Source organism: Pleuronectes platessa, chromosome 12, assembly GCF_947347685.1.
Source record: "Pleuronectes platessa chromosome 12, fPlePla1.1, whole genome shotgun sequence".
Lineage (NCBI taxonomy): Eukaryota > Metazoa > Chordata > Actinopteri > Pleuronectiformes > Pleuronectidae > Pleuronectes > Pleuronectes platessa.
Window position 1 is genome coordinate 25,027,223 of NC_070637.1, and position 19,668 is coordinate 25,046,890.

Here is a 19,668-nt window from a genome sequence, read left to right on the forward strand (position 1 = left end):
GTCTTCAACTCATCAGGAGCCTTGTCAATAATTTCTTGTTGACAATAAAAACCCTCACAGGTTACAACGCCTTATTAATCCTCTGCCTGAGATTGGAACTGAATTAGTTTTGAAGAGGACTGCTCAATAAATCCAATTTGAAAAGCAACCACACACACACACACACGTCAGGAGGAAACCACAATATAACGAAACGCTTCATTGATGGAAAGAAACTGCTTTAATTACTGAGTCCCAGCTGTTCTCTGTAGAAATCAAACCCCCGCTCATCTACGCCTCTTCCAGCTGCTGCTCATGCTCCTCGTCCTCAGCGCTCGCTCTCAGAGGAGCTTCTTCATTCAGAGTTAATTTGAAAACAAAATGATCAGAGACCGGAGCTGAACAACACGCCGCTGCGTCTGAGAGACGCATCAGGAGGTTGGTTCTTCTTCCACTCGCTCACGCTGCAGTGAAGTCTTCAGCCCCTGCTCCATTAGCCTGTGTGTTAATGTACAGGAGCTTTGTGATGAATGCAAATTCATAGAGTGGAGGTCGGGGACATCCTCCATTAAAAATTCATTACTCATTAAGAGCTTATCAAACACAAGATGCTTGTTTGTCTTCCTCTGTCAAAGCTGCGTTTAAACCAGAGGTCTTCAACGTTTTTCAGGCCAAGGACCCAAACTGATGGAGAGATGGAGCAGGGACCCCCTACTATATATATTGCATAAACTTGTGTTTTATATTAAACTGGGCCTAGTGCCATGTATAAACATAGCTACCCTGTTATTGTGCATTCAATACTAAGCTATTCAAATAATACACAGGTTCATATATTCATGTTTTTATTTTAAACATGCATGGTATGGGAGCTGCAGTGTCTGATTGCTGACTTAACGATAACGTCTTTCGCCTCCATTTATCGATTCGCTACAATATCTTGGATTGGATTCATGTTAATGTGTATTTAAAGACATTTGAATTTGTGGTGAAAAAATTGGTTAAAAAAAAAAAAATGTGCGACCCCCCTGCAGTACCTCCGCGGACCCCCTAGGGGTCGCGGACCCCCTGTTGAAGACCTCTGGCTTAAACAATGAATATGCTTTTAACAGCGATGGCGCTCAGTGGAGAAAATACTTAGTTCCACCTCATGAAACCACATTTATCTGGATGTTTATCTGGAGCTGCACCTAAATGGAAACCCTCAAAGATATTTTTTATCACAATTATGTAAATTAATGAAAATGTGGAAAAACCTCTCACAATATTTAGGAAAGTGAGAAAAAATAATCCTGGCTTCGCCCCCTGGTCCAGATCAGCACCAACATGTGATAGATTCCTCCCTGACCCATTCAACAACCTTTTGTAACCTGTACAGTAGATTCTACAGTGGTCATTATATTATAATACATTAATCAAACTGACAAACAAACGCTGGTAACTCTTTGAATGGAGGAAGCCGCTGAAAGTCAAGCCTTGAATAAATATAAACTGCTCCACACCATAAACGCTTATCAAGCAGAAATAAACCATCGACCACAAAACCAGAGAAGTGATTAAGAGCAGATTCTGTCACACTCACTCTTGTGCACATTTACAGCCTGTTGGCAATTTCCTTGATGAATGAAATCCCCACACAGAGTAATATCCTCCTGCTACTTAATGAACATGTTTCTGGTCTGTAATGGGGTTTTAAATGCAGCGTGAAGGGAATATTTATATCAATTTGTCCGTTTTATTATAATGATGCTGACCTCGTCTTCCTTCCTGTCAGAATAGTGATTTGTAGTGTGTTTACAGGCTTATAGCTGCGTCTCCTGTTGATATGGAAGTGACCTTTCGATTTACATCTAACTTCTAACTTCTGAAAATATGCAGAGGATATGATTTCTGTGAGATTGGGTTCAGAAAGCTCGTCTCTACCTGTGCTGTAGAAACAACAGTGATTTCCTTCCTTGTTCTTCTCGGTGAAAACGTTGAAACTTCTCGCTCCTGTGAGAAGAAACTGAGGAAAAAGCATCAAAGCGATTTTCATATAACTTTTAATATTTTCCCGAGGGTCGTTTCTCAGCCTCTCTGATACCGAGTGACTCACACTGGCAGAGAGCCCAGATTCAAAAAGTTCGTTTTAAAAAAAAAGGAGACGTATATTTTGAATTTCTAATCTCTGGTTGTCAGCAAAAAAGAAATTGCTGCGTCAAAATGGTGACAGTGATTACAGTGTGTGGTTGTACTTATTAATTAGATATGTCCTCAGAGTCAGAAGTGAGCAATCGTCTCAAATTAAACACACATCTCAGCTGCTGTGTTATCAGTGTGAATTATGGCCTGTTATAACTCATCCCTATCATAATGATACTTCTATCTTTGTGATGGAAAATGACATCCTTCTGCAGCGGGCGTGTTCCCAGCTTGTTTCTCCCAGTGCCCAGGACTCAAGATAACAGCAGCACTGACAAGCGTCCAGGAGGAGACGGTGGTGATGGTGGTGAAGGGACATAGAAATGCAGAAATGCACCATGGGAGAAATGGTTGGGGATAGGCGTTCAAACCATTATGTAAATAAAGATGGACGACATGTTTCTACAATCTCCCATTGGGGTGGAGCCTCAGGACCAAGGTCCAACTCTTCAGCATGGCCCCAGTTCCAAATGCTAACATGGAGGAGGACGGACACCCCATTGAGTTCACTTCTTCTTCTTCTTCTTCTTATGGTTCTTCTAGTTCTTCTAGTACTTCTAGTTCTTCTTCTTCTTCTTCTAGTTCTTCTTCTTCTTCTTCTTCTTCTTCTTCTTCTTCTTCTTCTTCTTCTTCTTCTTCTTCTTCTTCTCCATCGTGCTACACTCTACCTTTACTCTACGTTGTGGGAAATGAAAGGATGTAAAGGAGTTAATTCCCTCTACAGAAGGTAAAGGGTAAAACCACTGGTCTCAGGGTCCAGGGAAAGCACATGAAGTATAGAAGTGCACACACATGCGTATATGAGCCGACGTTCTGGCAGCAAAATGTCCCTCTGGTATGACTCAGCACTTTCACGAGCACACAAACACACACACCTTGTGGTGTTTTAATTATTTAAAGCGTCTTCATTTTATGGTCCTCTGCCCTGCTACTCAGATTATATGAAGGTCTGCAATGAACCGGCTACTTTTAATATTGTATGACTCGGCTCAGCTCGGCTCGGCTCGGCTCGGCTCAGTGTTATGTGCAGAACAGTCCCTGAGCTACAGATTAAAACCCTTTTGACTGCTGCGAATTAAACATCAGAGAAAGACGTTGATGAAGCCTCTCCGCTCGGGGCCGAGGAGCCGGGGAGAAGCTCGTGTCTCATGAAAGACGTCAGATAGTGAGATCTGTCTTCTTGTGAGAAGACAAATGAAGAACTCTGTGTGGATCTGTCTGAGAGCTCTTTTGTTCCTGCTCCTGCTCTGTTGGCTTTTCAGAAGAGTTGAGAGTTTAGAGAGAGGTTTAACTTATTCTATTTATTAGGAAGTGTTCCACGGTTTATACATCAATGTTCATCCCCTGTGTTCCTTTAAATCACCCGACTACAGTTTTAACTCCAGATTAATTCTTCATTTTGTTCATGTGTTTCTCTGGTCCAGGCGCTGGAGGTTGGTCTCCTCTGACCTCAGATCAGTACCAGTGGCTGGAGGTCGACCTCGGGGGTCGCACAGAAATCACCGCTGTCGCCACGCAAGGCCGCTACGGAAGCTCCGATTGGCTGACGGCCTACCTGCTGATGTTCAGTGACACGGGACACAACTGGAAGCAGTATCGACAGGAGGACAACATCTGGGTGAGTGGAAGTTGGAATTGATAATTGTTTTATTGTTCTACCTGGTGGTTCCCTCACCCATCGTGCTGGAGTCAGTCCAGCGTTTCCTCAGGTCTCACTGCCAAAGACATACAACTCTCCCTATTCCAGTGAAGCTGTGACAAACAGGGAGGGGAGACTCTCACCGTGAGGGTTAATCTGATGTCCGCCCGACTCTTCCTCCGACACAGAACACAAACCAGCTTCTCTCGGCTTAAAAGCTTGTTGATTTCACACTCAGCATAAATCGAGATAAACCCGCAGCATGTCTCCAAAGTCCCTGTGAAGCTCCACATATGAGTCGGCCGGGTTTATTACGGCTTTGAGGGAACGGAGTTGACTCCATCAGTCACGACCCCCCCCCCCCCCCCCAAGATTTCTCTCCTTCCTTCAGGCTCTCAGGCCGGAGTGATGCTTCCTCTCCTTCACCAGTTTCCATCTCCTCTCCTCACATCTGCTACAAAGGATGAGAGCAGGCAGATGGTGTTAGGAGCTTCAACTCCTCCAACCAGGGAATATCTGCCTAAGTGTTAATGGAGGTAAAAGGGATTGGAACGACATCACAGGATTCCCTGTAGCAAAGGAACACATTCTGCTGAGTGTCATCCTGAAATGCAAATACAGGCTAGAAACAGACTGAAGCTGTGAAGTCTGAGCTGATGCACGTGGGATTCACCTTCAGTGAGAGTGTTTTAAAACAAGTAATTAGTTTTACAGGTTTTTCTCAATCAGAGTCGCAATGAAGAACTCAACAATTTCAGCTGAAGAGAAAATAAGTTTTCATCATTTCAGGAGGGACGACTTTGTCTGGGCTTTTTTTCTTAACTAGTTTAAAACAACACTGTGCAACTTTTTAACCCTAAAACAGCAGCTTCAGACTTTGGACCCAACTGACACGTCCTGGAGTTCAGGTCTGAAAACAGCTTTAAAGACTCTTTGGTTCAGACGTGTTGATGCTGCATATTTCTATGTTTAGTTTAGCAGCCGTTTCCTGAGGTTATCAGTGATTTCAATTGAACCAGAAACCAATAAATGGACAGATGAAGTCATTGTTGCTTAATGCAGCCGTCACACTACATCTCAATCTCCTCTCTCAGTTGTAGGATGTATTTGTCTCATTGATTCCTGTCTCATAACTGTCTGCAGAGCGCTGCTCCTCCTCCACGAGGTCGTTTATCCTCTGACAGACGGGCTCAATAAAAGCGATCGGTGCAACAGAGCTCATAAACCACGGCAGCTTCCTCCATCTAGACTCTGTGCCCCTCGATTCCTCACAGGTCATCACTCAGGAGTCATGTCGGACCTAAGCTGCACAAACATGATCTTCACGTTTCTATTTTCTGTTTCTCTCTTCCTCGACGATGCTCTCTCTTTGTAATCCAAGTCTTTCTTTGAAGGATGTGATACGTCGACTCAGGTCATATGATCGAAACCCAGAGCGGGGCTGATCTCCTCAGTCCTACGTGGAGCTGCTCTGACAGGCTCAGCTGTTCAAAGGCGTCAGATTAGTGTAACACAGAGTTCCAAGCTTCAGATGAAGACGTTTTACTTAAATAAGTCAAATTAAAGCTCAGAGGTGGTGTCACTATATAAATATGCAGATGAGCTTGAGAAGTGAAGCTCCTATGTGCAGCAGAACCAACGTCCTCTAATCTGATCTCATATTCTAACTTTTAAACTCAGGACAAATCAAACAATCAGATGAAACCCTCAGGAGAGAAGGAGGATCTTGGTTCTATCTGTTCTTCATCACCTGAAGCGGCCGTGGATCCGTTTAACCTCCAAAAACCAACCAGTGAAACTCACCAACTTCAACATCAGCCTTTCATTTCATCTTGTTTATTTTTATGAAGGACCAGATGATCGTCGCTTGATGTTGATGCCAACGTTCTCCTCCTGAGGCACGTTTTTTTTTTTTTAGATTATAATTTATTGATGATGATGCGTCAGTGTTAATCTGAATCGTCAGACGTCAAATTCACCTCTGAATTATTCGTCCTCAACTGTCCTGAAATCCTGCAAATGAATATAAGGTTGAATGTATATAAAACTAAATGATGAAACAGTAGAATACAGTTTGAGGAGCAAAGACAAAAGTTGAGAAGAAGCAGAACCTGAAAACCAAATGAATTTTCCCACAGACCAAATGCTTGTGATTTATAAAGAGAACTGATAAACAATCTTCAGAGCAAATCCAAGTTAAAGTCATAAATCATTTTTAAACATTCCAGATAGATTGTTCCTGGATCACAGAGGTTAATAAATGTTATATTCTCCGTGGACCGAGTGTTTACCAGAACGTCTAAAACCCATAAAACTACACCCAGTGCTTCACAAATCTAATTTTCTACCTGATTGAGAAACCGCTCACCGGGAACGAGAACCCATCTCCACCATGTTCCTTCATTAAGAGGAAAACCAGACGTCTCACTTCTCACCGGCGCCGAGGGGATTTCAGTTCAGCTCCAATGAACCGACACAAGAACATGTTCTCTGGTTCGGGGCCGAGCTCGACTACAGGGAGGATCCACAGGGGGCGTGTTTGTGTTTTTGTCTTTGTGTTGTTGTCTTTGTGGTGTCTCACGATGGACAGGTGTGTTCTCCAGGTAACCTGCTGCTGCTGCTCGTGTGTGTGTTTTTATTTCTCAGGCCTTTCCAGGAAACAGTAACGCAGACAGCGTGGTTCAACACAAGCTCCAGCTTCCTGTCATCGCTCGCTACGTGCGCCTCGTCCCTCTGGACTGGAATCCCAACGGACGGGTGGGACTCAGGTTGGAGACGTACGGATGTCCCCACAGTCAGTTCCTCACTTCTCTCATTTAAAGACATAAACTGAGAACATGTTTCTGAATTAATGATATGAACCTGAGGGGACTGGTTGTGTTAATTAACGCGTGAGGACAAACTCTAGACTGTAAAGATGGCATCTCCACCTCCTCCTGCTGAAATGACTGAATAACCCAGAAACAGGTGATTCTGGTTTGCAGCTGAGGTCCCAGGTCGGCTGTCAATCAAGAAGTTTCACCTCATTTTAGCATCAAATAACTAGTTGCACGTGCACACAACTTCTCCTGAGACTCACACAGTGACTTTCAGACATGTGCACTTAACTAATCACCTCTTGTTAGAGATGAGAGACGTCGACAGCTGCTTCCTCACTTAGCCACGTAGCATCTAGTCTGTGATCTGTGGCTGCAGCTCCTGTGGAGTTCATGTTGTTTATACATCTTTACCTTTCTGCTGCTTTATTACTCTGAGGAATCTATAAAAAGTGGTTTTGTGATTTATTCAGCTTAACATTACTTTATGAATTAACAATTATCAGCTGAGGCACAGGCTGCAAAATAATAGATAAAGGTGTTTATATATAAATGACATGAAATACCAATGGTACCTTTAAGATGTTTTAATATTTAACAATATTTAGCACTTTCCTCTCCTCGTTTAAAATGTAATGCAGTTATTTTGAGATAAGAGATAAGATAAGATAAGATAATCCTTTATGAATCCAACTCTCTTTCCAACCCTGATGGAAACACATTATATCGACCAATAGGAGATGAGGAGCAGGTCAGACAGAGGCAGCAGATCAGGGCTGAGGAGAGAGGACGTGAGTGAGGAGGAGGCAGGAGAGGACGTGAGTGAGGAGGAGGCAGGAGAGGACGTGAGTGAGGAGGACGCAGGAGAGGATGTGAGTGAGGAGGAGGCAGGAGAGGACGTGAGTGAGGAGGAGGCAAGAGAGGAAGTGAGTGAGGAGGAGGCAAGAGAGGACACAGGAGAGGACGTGAGTGAGGAGGCAGGAAAGGACGTGTATGAGGACTGAGGAGGACGCAGGAGAGGATGTGAGTGAGGAGGAGGCAGGAGAGGACGTGAGTGAGGAGGAGGCAGGAGAGGAAGTGAGTGAGGAGGAGGCAAGAGAGGACACAGGAGAGGACGTGAGTGAGGAGGCAGGAAAGGACGTGTATGAGGAGTGAGGAGGAGACAGGAGAGGACGTGAGTGAGGAAGAGGCAAGAGAGGACGTGAGTGAGGACTGAGGAGGAGGAAGGAGAGGACGTGAGTGAGGACTGAGGAGGAGGAAGGAGAGGACGTGAGTGAGGAGGAGGCAGGAGAGGACGTGAGTGAGGAGGAGGCAGGAGAGGACGTGAGTGAGGAGGAGGCAGGAGAGGACACAGGAGAGGACGTGAGTGAGGAGGAGGAAGGAGAGGACGTGAGTGAGGAGGAGGAAGGAGAGGACGTGAGTGAGGAGGAGGCAGGAGAGGACATGAGTGAGGAGGAAGGAGAGGACACAGGAGAGGACATAGGAGAGGACGCACCAGCTGTGGCCAGGACAGAAGCAGAAAACTCGCCGCTCAGCAGAGACGGTTTCATCACATGAATTAAGAAGCGACTTGTCAGCGAGGAATCGACTCAGTGAGAAAAGTGAATCAGTTCTTTGTCTCCTGACAGAGTTTCCACAGAGGTGTCAAGCAAATGAAGTGAAATTTAATAAATGATAAAATAACTCCACTGCAAAACGATGAGACTGGACGAGTGTTAACATATCTTGTGTATAAAAGGAAACTGTTGTGAGAGAATCTCTTATCTTCTGAAGGAGTGAGCTCTGAACAAATGTCTGAGCGTCTATTCGGGTTCAGTTTGATTTAACAGCTCAAAGAATCATGATTTAATTAGACTCCGAGGACGCTGGCCACACTGGTGAAGAAGCAGAGAGAAACTATTAAATTAAAATGTCGGCTCTGTGTGTTTTCCAGACGACATTTCTCATTTGATGCTTCAGCAGCGACGGTGCAGGTGGAACATTTGTCGCGTCGACACAGAAACACTCACCGTTACAGTAAAGTGTCATTTTCTTTAGAGTGACAAGAGAGACGCAGTTAAAGTCTCATGTTCAGACACCAGCTCCTCTAGAACGTCTGCATTTAGATCATGACTCATCGAATTTCATCTGGGTTAGGTTCATGCATCAGAACAAAAATCTGATCAAGCAGTGTTTTATAAGTTTTGATGACCAGAATGACAGAGGAGGATAATGTAGATGTGTTGTTCAGTAGATTGCTTTGTTTTTTATTAAAGTTAAAGAGGTTTTTAGAACTTTAAAAAAGTTGGTTATTCTCCTACGTATGGACATAACTGGAAGAAGGATATTGTTTGGTTTGTGTGTGTGTGTGTGTGTGTGTGTGTGTGTGTGTGTGTGTGTGTGTGTGTGTGTGTGTGTGTACAAAATAACCCAACAACACATTCTTGGATTTACCTAAACTTGGAGGAAGTATAACTTTAGTGTGCAACTAACTTTTCTGGGCTGATTGTTCGAATTTTAAGGGGAAAGGTCAACAAAAATATGGACAGAAAAAACAATTCCTTGATATTTTTGAGACAGTCTAAAACTTATATAGATTATAAATGTTTTCCTTAAGATATGTCACAAGATAAATTACGTCATGAAGAAGTCAGAAAATGATATCGCACAAAGTTTAAAAACAAACTTTTTGAGGATTCTCTTCATCTGAAGACGAGCTAACACTCATATTTCGGCCAAAAGATAATGTATGATCATACTGGAAGAACTTAACCATAATGACATCATTTTTAATTCAGAAAATTGTATAATATGTTGTAGTAATGCATTAACTAATAGGAATAGAGACTGAGATTATTCTATAAAGGAATAGAGAATAAAGAACCTGCAGCATATTTCAATGAACCAATCATTCGACCTCATATTGTTTAAATTACATTATTACAATATTTAAAAAGTTGGTATGTATCCAATTGTTGTTAGAGAATATGAAAATAAACAAATTAAATGTACATTCATGCTCAATAGAGTTGTCCATGTTTCCTGGTGCAGATGAAGGTTCAGTGAAAAAGGAGTTTGTTTATAAATCAGTCAAACTCGGTTGAGAAGAATCCTGCATTTTATTCACTTTATTCTTTTTGCAGAAGAATCCAGAATGTTTTCAGAATTCATTTGTTTGTTAAGTTGAAGCTGCAGAGAAATTATTTATGATGGAACCAGAGGGAGTGTTGGATCTCAGTTCTCTGTGAGCAACACGCTGACAGCTCCTCTGGGGGGGAGACAGATTAGAGACCAGATTTAAATAGATGTGTTTCCAGAAGAAGCATAAATTGCGAGAGAGAATAACTTTGCAGAGATTCAAGGACGCGGGAGGAATCAAAACTTTTTTTGGTGAATTACATTTTTCAACAACCTGTGTGACATTTACCTTTACATTTACGTGGTTTAAACTGGGCTGGATGTATTTCTGAGGTGGTAAAGAAACTCTGAACACAGATATAAGAAACTATGAATCGTGGGTTTGATTTAAACTCGTCTTCTTACATCTTCCAATTAAAACTCACACCTTCCTCATCATCTTCCCCAAAAACTATTTTAAGATGATCTCATTTGTCCGTCTGTGATTTGTTTTAACAACATAAAATCAATTTTTTGTGTCTTTCCTTTGTGCAACAAACCAAACTGACAACAATCTTAAATATTGTAAAGTATAACCTGCCCTGAGGTCACTGAAGCAGCCATTCGTCTTTGTCCATAGAAAAATGAGGTCCTGATATCATAAATTAGAAAGTCTACAAAAAGTTAATGAACATTTTGACTGTGCTCAATAGGAGTTTATTGTTTGAGTGTGTGAGTGAATTGTGTTCTTGTTGTTCTCCAGATTCTGACGTGCTGAGCTTCGATGGCCACAGCAGCCTCCTCTACAAGCCGAGTCCCCGGCCGAGGCAGACCACCAGGCAGAGCATCTCTCTGAAGTTCAAAACCCTGAGGAACTCTGGGACGCTGCTGCGAGCGGCCGGTCGGGGGGGGCTCAGCCTCACGCTGGAGCTGGAGAAGGGGAAGCTTCTGCTCGTCCTGAGGAAAGGTACAAGTCTGGAAACACTTAGTTCTGGAGGAAACTCTCCAGCTGAAGCTCAGACTCCTGTTTCTGCAGACGGACTCTTGGAGATTCTGTCACCGAGCCAAACGTTTAGTGTATGTGTTAACGTGCATTTCATTATGTGGTCGAGTGCTGAGCAACATCCTTCAATAAGCTGTGAGGCTGTTTGACTGCTCTCAGAGTTTTATAGGGAAACAACGCTGACCACTAGTTTCTGCTCTCATGTCGGTGCATCTACTTCTATGAGGGTGATCTCAGATCAGAGTATCCCACACAGAGTCAGTGCTGCATGCAGAAGGTGTGAGGTTTTGAAATATGTCGGCTTGTAGGAGTCTTATTATGGGATTTTTAATCAAATGATCTTCTGAGCAGGTTCATATGTTGTAAATGTGAGAATTCTGAGCTCGAGGAAAACACATATGGTTAATTTCTGCAGCAAAATACTTCTATTGAGTAAAAAACAAAACAATAATCGCATTGTCAGCAGGTAATAAAGGACATTCACTACTAGTTTTTATATTTATTAAAGAACTTCATTAACTACAAAGTGTGTTCTACAAATTTAATCTTAAATTTAACTAAAAATAACGATTGATGCCTGCAAGACAATGAAAGAATCACATATTGGCCAACCTGGATTTCACTGGTAATGTGAAGAAAAGAACAAAATCAACTCCATCTGCCCATATTATTACATATAATTAATAAACAACAGTGTAGAATCGCATTAGCAGTTAATCACTCCAGTGCCTTGCTCTATGGCACTAAAGAGGTAAAACTGTTGTGCACCTGAAAACAAACGTACAACAAACAACCCACACTAACGACTGGTTTGTTTGTTGCATTGACCAGGTTCAGCAGAATCAAGCACCAAACAGGACTCATTCAAACCACTGGTCTGAATCCTCTGGTTTATTAAAACTTTATCGTCTCCACACAGTGTCGGTGCAAGTCTGGATTATTCCATGTGAAATGGATCCAGCTGGGATCAGTGTCCACGAGTCCTGTTCCTTCTGGAGGAGCTTTGGTTTTTAGGTGAAACTTAAAGAACGTGTTGTAAAGACAGACCACAAAGAGCTTAAAGGTTTTACCCTCAATAAGTCCAGATATAACGTATAGAGGGTAACAGGTGAAGTCCTGAGGTGTAGAGTTACCTGACTAACGTTCATGTTACTTTCTGTTTAAGCTCATTTCAGGATTAAAGACATAAAAAGGATCTTTGCACCGAGCAGGACTCAGTGAGCATGTGAACCCGTGATGAGGTCTCCTCTTCCTCGCATGCAGAGTGAAAGTGATCTCCTGAGTTCCTCCAGGAGCTGAACTCGTGACCTGAGGAGAAGGTCTCACGTTTATCCCACAGGGACCCGGGAGCTGCTGCCCGGTGAAGCTCAGAGCTCCATGTAGAAGCTGCTGAAATGGAGACGATTGATTTGTGGTCGTATTAAAAGTTCTCAGGCGAAAGGTTCGATTCCAGCAGGAGCCTTCAGCCTCGTCCCTGGACTGTGAGACAGAGCATCAGATTCTAGAAAACACTGGTTTTGGTCTTTTAGATTTTAGTGTTTTAGTTTTTCTCAATAGAAAAGGCAGAGTTTCCGAGTGGGAAACAGATTCTGTGAGGACGATGACTCACTCTGGATACAGTCGCTCGGCTCAGGCGTCACAGTGAACTCCGGGCTCCCTGCTGTGCTCAGTACTGCAGGATTGACTTACCCTGTTATTCTGCTCTATCCACAGTGATTTATAGGAAGGTCTCTGGGTGGTGCTCCGTCTGACAGCGTGGTAAATAAACAGCTTAGCCTTCATCCCTGAGGCGGCTCACTCGTGCCATGCAGAGCGAGCTGAGCTTAATGTTTACAGCCCTCAGTCGACTCACTGCAGCTGCACAGACCCGTGTGTTAACATGCGTCCTGTGTGCGACCGTGACCACTTGTGTGCAGTTTACATCTATCTACTGATTCCACGATAAAACACTAAACTGGAAGGAAACTTGGAGACGACATGCTTGCACTAATGCTGATCACCACATTGCATTTAGACTTATTGTGATCAGATACATGTAAACAAACATTTTCTGCATTCTAATATCTTCTAATTTCCTGTTAAGGAATTCCTCTGTCTGTCTCCTTAGTTGAACCAGCTCCAAAAGTGACTGGATTCTCTATCGGGCCGCTCCTCACCCTTCAATACAGGTTTAAAGAAAATCGTTTCAGTAGTTTTTGTGTAATCCAGCTGATAAACTGACAAATGAGTTCACTAGACATTTTAAAAGTCTCTCAGTAAAGTGAGCACTTGTTGTGAGCAGGGTCAAAGGTCACGCTCGTGTTGACTGACTCCGTGCGGCCGCTTCAATTATAGAAGACGAGCAGAAAGTAATGAAAACACTGAAACACTGCGGCAGTCTGTCATCTGATAGGAGCCGTCAACGTCTTCCAGCTAAATGAGATTCAGAGTCGCAGTGAGGAGCTGTAATGCAGACAGATGATGATTAGTGATATTGCCTCGGGGGGGGGGGGTGGAGCTCAAACTGTACGGAGCTGAAAGGGTTCTGGAACAAACTGAAGACGTGAAGAGCATTTACAGAACATCATCATCACTGTGGTAATGGATCTACTAAACCAGTTAATGTAATGGGAACAAACCTGCACCTTAAGAGGTTCAGCTTTCTGCATATCTGTAGAGTGAGAAGTAATCTCTACATTATCACAACCAACTGGTTTTTATAACTTTCCATTTAAAAGTTTTACCTGAGTCCTCAGGTAAAACAAGCAAAACTTCTGTTCACACTCAGAAACACTTTGAATGTTTCCCTACATTTACTGTTTATATAATAGAGATATTTATAGATATATATAAAGATGGACGACGCATATTAACTCCAGAAATCATGAGTATTCATGTCAGAATAGGATATTGCTGTGGCTACTGGTCATTGTGAAAAATAACAATCAGGGCAAGAAATATATGAGTAATAAATATAAAAAAAATGTTTGCATTTTTAAATGATAGTTTTAATCTGGAGTATCTGCAGATGAAGGCAGGATGGACTTTTAACTTTATCAGAACTTATTCATAACAAGAAGAAAACTAAAGATGTGGGAAAACAAGTGAGTTTCATTGTTTGTCTCAAAGTTGTGTGACCTTGCCGTGTTTTGTCATATTGATAAACAACCTGGGACCAAAGCACTGAATCCTGTTTCCTTCTAAACGTGTTTGGAACCTCAAGGTGATTTCTAGGAAGCAGAGTGAGGACGAAGCTTCGGTCGTATGACTGAACACAGTTTGTCTCTGTCTCTCTGTCGTCCATCATTGTGCTGATCAATGGTGATTGACCAGGCTGCTCTCCGTCCTCCTCTCTGTCTCTGGATCGTCCCTCTGTGATGCCAAGTGTCTGTCTGATGGATCCATGATGATAGATGAGTGATCCATCTCTTTCTCTCTCTCTCTCTCTCTCTCTCATTCTTTCTTTTCCCAAGCAGTCAGCGTTCTCTCCTTTTAAACTGATTCTGATTCATAATTAATGACTCAGGACATCTAGCTCCTTTTTTCGCCTCAACTCAAACCCTGAGCTCGACACTTACTGCTTTGGTCTCTGTCAGCGATGTTGATTTGGTTCTGAGATGTGATTCCCACTAGAAACCTAAAAAGTACTGAGGTCAGAAACTTAGAAAAAAAACAGTTGGTGCCAGTTCATGAAGAGAAAACGTGATCCTAACTTTGTCTCACCCAGACAATATCAGCACCGTCGATTGAGAATTTCAAAGTAAAAGCCCTTTGGAAATCACTGTTTTGAAAGGAGATTCTTATGTCACCAGAAAAATATGATGTTATTGATAAAGATAGCAGAGTTCAGTGAGTTATTGTGTCTCCTACTTGCTAACTAGGCTGGTAACTGTTATAACAAATAGGATTATCTACACAATTAGAGGTCTGGAGTTCTCTGGAGTCACGTTCCCTTCAGTTTCTCCTCATCCTGTCTTCTACCTGCCTCTCACCTCCTCCTCCTCCTCCTCCTCCTCCTCCTCCTCTTCTCTTCCAGGCAGCAGCTGGTCTGCAGCCGGTCAGCAGCTGGTGTCTCTGGGCAGCTTGTTGGACGATCAGCACTGGCACCAGGTCAGCGTGGAGCATCACAGCAATCACCTGAACTTCACCGTGGACAAGAGCACAGAGCGGCTGCAGGTTCCTCCAGGACTCACCCACTGGGACCATGACCAGGTGTGTGTGTGTGTGTGTGTGTGTGTCCGTGTGTGTGTGTGTGTGTGTGCACCTGTACTTCTATCTTTATGAAGGACAGTTTAACTATTGATAAGTGTACATGAGGTCCAGGGAAGTTGGAATACTTAAAACGAGCGTTGCATATTTCATAGTTCATTTGAAATATTAAAAAATAGTTCTGGCAACTATGATTCAATTGGAATGAATTAAACCTAGAAAGGCACTGAGACATCATCCCAGTTCCCCTTTAATGATTATAAAAATAACAATAAACTTTTACACTATTGCACTTTTCAGGCTTAAAGACAAAATAATCAATAAACAAAAAAAAGTTAAAGTTCAAATCCAGAAACCAATGAAACCCACCATTTTGGAACATGACAGCATATTTAACCACAAAACAATTACTTTGGGTATAAATAGATGAATTGATTTCTATAAGTGACTCAAACCAAAGTGTGGTTGAATAATATTTCCTTCTTATTCCACCATGTTATAGAAATTTGTCTCATATCTCTTCCTGTGTGTTTGTGTCTCTCCCGTCCAGATGAGCGTCGGCACCGACCTCGACTCTCACCCGTCCTCATCCGGGTCGGACCGGAAGTTCTGCGGCTGTTTGGAAAACCTCATCTACAACGACGTGAACCTGGTGGAGCTCGCTCAGCAGAGGGACCAGCGGGTCGCTGTGAAGGTAAACTGCTTGTATGGGTTGTGTGTGTGTGTGTGTGTCTGTGTTGTGTCAAGCTGATGCACAACACCTCTGCGTCTCCCCTCTTCAGCCTGCGTCACTTTAACGACCCCACAAAGAGCTTTTAGATCTGATCTTGTGTCTGCTCACTCCGGTGGAAATAGAACCTCAACCAAACCATGAGCCCTGGCAGAGACGGCCAACTGCTCCCAGTCCTTTAATTGCCACCTTATTCTCTCTCTCTCTCTTTCTCTCTTCCTCTCTTCCTCCGTCTCTCCCTCGTCACCCCCCCCCCCCCCCCCCCCCCCCTCCCTGACCCCAGAAAGCTGCTGGGTGACCTTGGGGCCTTCATTTCGACTGTTGCTGCTCATTCTAAACTCGGCTATTATCATTATGGTAATTCTCTCATGCTCTTTAAGGAGACTCGCCGATCGGATCTCCGAGCGTGAGCCGGCTGCCACGCTCCCGCCGGAAAATTAATTTAAATTCGTGCTTTATCGTGTTTTCTCTCTCTCTCTCCTTTCTTATCTCCCCCTTCCTCCTTCTCCTCCTCCTCCTCTTCCTCTCAGGGCAACGTGACCTTTTCCTGTGCTGAACCCGTCTTCGTGGCCGTGACGTTCACCGGCCCCCGGAGCTTCCTCTGGTTCCCGAGGGCGGCTGCACCGTCATCCCCCTCGATGTCGGTGGGGCTTCAGTTTCGGACGTGGAACAAGGCCGGGCTGCTGCTGACCTTTGACCTCCCAAACCACGGGGGTGCAGTGTGGCTGTACCTGAGCCAAGCCGTGCTCCACCTCCAGACCCACAAGCCTGGCAGGGCGCCGCTGGAGCTCCACGCAGGTCGGTCCGACCTCTGACCTCCAGCTGAAAGGGCAACTGTCTTTAATGCTTGTTTCTTATTTAATTCAATTCTGTCTGAAGTTTCTTGCGTCTCTGCTGTTTCTGTCACTTTCACCCCAGGTCACTTTAAACTCTAAATATAATCCTGGAGTCTCGATTGTTTTTATACTGTTTATCATAAATTACTATAATTCACTGCATGTTTTATCCCATGAGTTTGTTTGCATGTGACTAATAAGAATCCTTGAATTCACCCACACCGACTGTCTCCAGCTTTTATAAAGATCTCATCCTTTAGATGAAGTAACTGACTTGTGCTCGAAGAAGGAATATCTTGGGTCTTTTTATGATTCTGTGTTTTGTGTGGATAGATACAGACGAGCGATGTTGAGCAACTGACCCAGAGTCAGATGATTGAATTCAGCCCCAGATGGTGAAAGGTGTGTTTGTCTGTTGCGTCTCCAGGTTCAGGTCTGAATGACGGTCAGTGGCACTCTGTGGTCCTGACCTCCAGACGAGGACATCTGTCCCTCACGGTGGACGGAGACGAAGGAGCCGCTGCTCAGGCCAGTCCCTCGTTTGTCGTCACCACAGATCAACTCTTCTTCGGGGGTGAGAAGAGAGATGGAGAAATGAACACACGCAGAGTTGGAGAGTTTTAAACTTGAACCTCGTGTCATCGTTTCCTTTTGCGTTGTGTCTTTTTGCTCTCGTGTGCAGGTTGTCCCCCTGGAGGCAGCAGCCAGGACTGCATGAACCCCTTCAGAGTTTTCCAGGGATGCATGCGTCGGCTGATCGTGGACGACCAACATCTGGATCTGATCAAGGTGCAGCAGAGGCTGCTGGGAAACTACAGTCACCTGCAGGTCGACATGTGTGGCATCATCGACAGGTCGGACCTCAAATCACCATTTCTTTATTTCTACAGAATCTGATTTTGGCAGAAACAAATCCGAAACCAGTGCATTTAAGAAACTTTTCTTTTGTATTCTAACAGCTGGAGGCTACTGACCTAATATGGAAGTAATGATTGATTTTATTTAGCTAAGGTAGCTAATTTAGCTCTGGTAAAATGCTTTGAAAGACAATTACATTCAGAGAAAAAATGACATAGAACTTCTTTTATTATTCAGTTTGACAGTCATATCGAAAGAATAATAATTTAATCTAGATATACACAATATTTCTTTCTTTGGGGCTGTCTTTGTTGAATTTATTGTGTCGTTTAAATGTGAATATCCAAGGTTTGAGTAATTCCTGACATTGTGGTTAACTCTGGCAAACGCTGCTCTATTGGATATTACTTCTTCCTCGCCGCTCTAGAAAGTGATTTCTGAGAGAACTAATATACTTTATAGATATGGAATCGCCTCGGTACATAGATTCATGTCCTCGGCCAGTCCCACACCTGCCAGTAACATATTCTATTGGTGCAACCAACCAATTTATCCAGGAAACGTTTGGTGCAGATTATTCGATGTGCTTAATGATTTGTTGGAGAGCATTGACAGAGAAGAGGAAGCCATGTTGTTCAAATGTTTAATTTCATTGTCACTTGTTCGTTGTAAATCCTGTTAATCTGCCCTGGAGGCTCCGTGACTGGTTTCCTGTGAAATTGGGTTACATATGGATTATTAGACAGCAGAGGATTGGACACAGAGGGAATTCAGTTCCCCTCAAATATTCTTTCTCACCAGGAAGACACTCCTGGTATTATTAGTGTTATTATTTTTCATCATTTAGCATCTCAGCTGTAATGTGCTTTAGTTTTCTTTGTTTCTTGGAAAAATGTGATTTACTTGTGTGAACCTGTGATTCTTGTATGGACGGTTAGAGAGAGGATTCACTATCCAGGAGCCACACACACACAGACACACACACAGACACACACACACACTAACACAAACATACATTTAGCGTTATTGTTCAGCAGGGACCAGAGTGAAATGAGTGCAGAGAAAACGTAATTTCTATCTTCTGCTGATTGCTGCCAAGTCGTGGTTCTGCCTCCAGTGTTTCCTCTGCTCGGCTCCGACTGCTGCTTCGACTCAGTTTGTGAGTTCAGAGAAATTATAGTGTGTTGTTTCAAAGTTAGCGCCGGTGGACAGAGTGATATTTGGCATGTTGGCAGAAAAATAGCTCAAATTTGGACCGGTTTGCTTTCTGCTTCTGCTTCGAATAATTGTTGCCAGATGATCATCTTCATCATCATCCTCATCCTCATCACTTCCATCTTTGCTTTGTGTTTATTTGCTCCAGTTCAACAGAGCAGAAGTCTCCCAGTTTGGCCCTGAATGCTCCCATTACCAACCACGATCACTACTCTGGTTCCAAATCCACAAAATGCTGGCGTTCATATTGAGGATATTTTTGTTTCAGTTCTCCTCAGTGGGAGGAAGTTAAAAGTTCATCTATATATCAAGTCCCTGGTGGATACATACATGCATGAGCATAAAACTCTTCTGACCCTCCACAGATATCGCTCCCTCGAAAAATACATTTCCACCATTGCACGGAATCAATATTCCAGACATTTCCTCAAACATCATAAAGGACCCGTGATGAGTCTCTGACACATCGTTCTCACAACGTGACCTTCGACCTTTGTTCCAAGTGATTAGAGCCCGTTGCTAAATGGTAAACATATAATCCACCAAGCGAGTTTTCTTTCAGTGAAGTTTCGAGTTAGAAAATTGGATTTTCACTTTTCCAGCCTCTCACCTCCAACCTCCTGTAAACAGAAATATGTGCTGCATGTCCGTTCATATGAATTCATCCATGAACCCATTGCCCTTTAGCTGGAAATTAATATTTCCCAGTAAACAGGGCAACAATGGACCATCAGAGTTTACATTGAATATATATTACAGCAGTGGAGTTAATAGAGAAGCTGCAGCTGCCTCCATTTCTTACTTATTTTCAAAAAACAAAGAGAATGCAAAAAAAAGAAATTGGTGATAAAAACCAAAGTTTCCCGTCTGACAGGTCTGCTGAGTCAGGCCTTTTCCTGCAGTGAATTCCCCCCCGACTACAGGATTAAACATACAAGCTGCACTGCTCTCTCTCTTTCTCTCTTTCTCTCTCTCTCTGTTTCTCTCTCTCTCTCTTTCCGTCTCTGCACATATCGCTGACCTCGTTTAGCCTCACTGATGTGGTTACCGACTCCCTTTCTCACCCTCAGTTCCCCTTCCTGTATTTCTTTCTCCCTCGATGGTATATCCATCATTTTGTTATCCCT

The 19,668-nt window shown here is 43.3% G+C and overlaps 1 protein-coding gene across 1 annotated transcript in view; it reads left to right on the forward strand.

The window, feature by feature from the left end:
- Positions 1 to 3,706: 3,706 nt before the first annotated feature.
- The window catches only part of LOC128453509 (contactin-associated protein-like 5), a 28,387-nt gene continuing 12,425 nt past the window's right edge, over positions 3,707 to 19,668 (forward strand). Inside the window, exons 1-8 of the mRNA XM_053436457.1 lie at positions 3,707 to 3,778; positions 6,446 to 6,593; positions 10,475 to 10,678; positions 14,730 to 14,905; positions 15,453 to 15,596; positions 16,163 to 16,430; positions 16,896 to 17,042; positions 17,151 to 17,322. Coding sequence (XP_053292432.1) covers positions 3,722 to 3,778; positions 6,446 to 6,593; positions 10,475 to 10,678; positions 14,730 to 14,905; positions 15,453 to 15,596; positions 16,163 to 16,430; positions 16,896 to 17,042; positions 17,151 to 17,322 — 1,316 coding nt within the window. The 5' untranslated portion in view covers positions 3,707 to 3,721. The remainder of the gene's footprint in view (positions 3,779 to 6,445; positions 6,594 to 10,474; positions 10,679 to 14,729; positions 14,906 to 15,452; positions 15,597 to 16,162; positions 16,431 to 16,895; positions 17,043 to 17,150; positions 17,323 to 19,668) is intronic.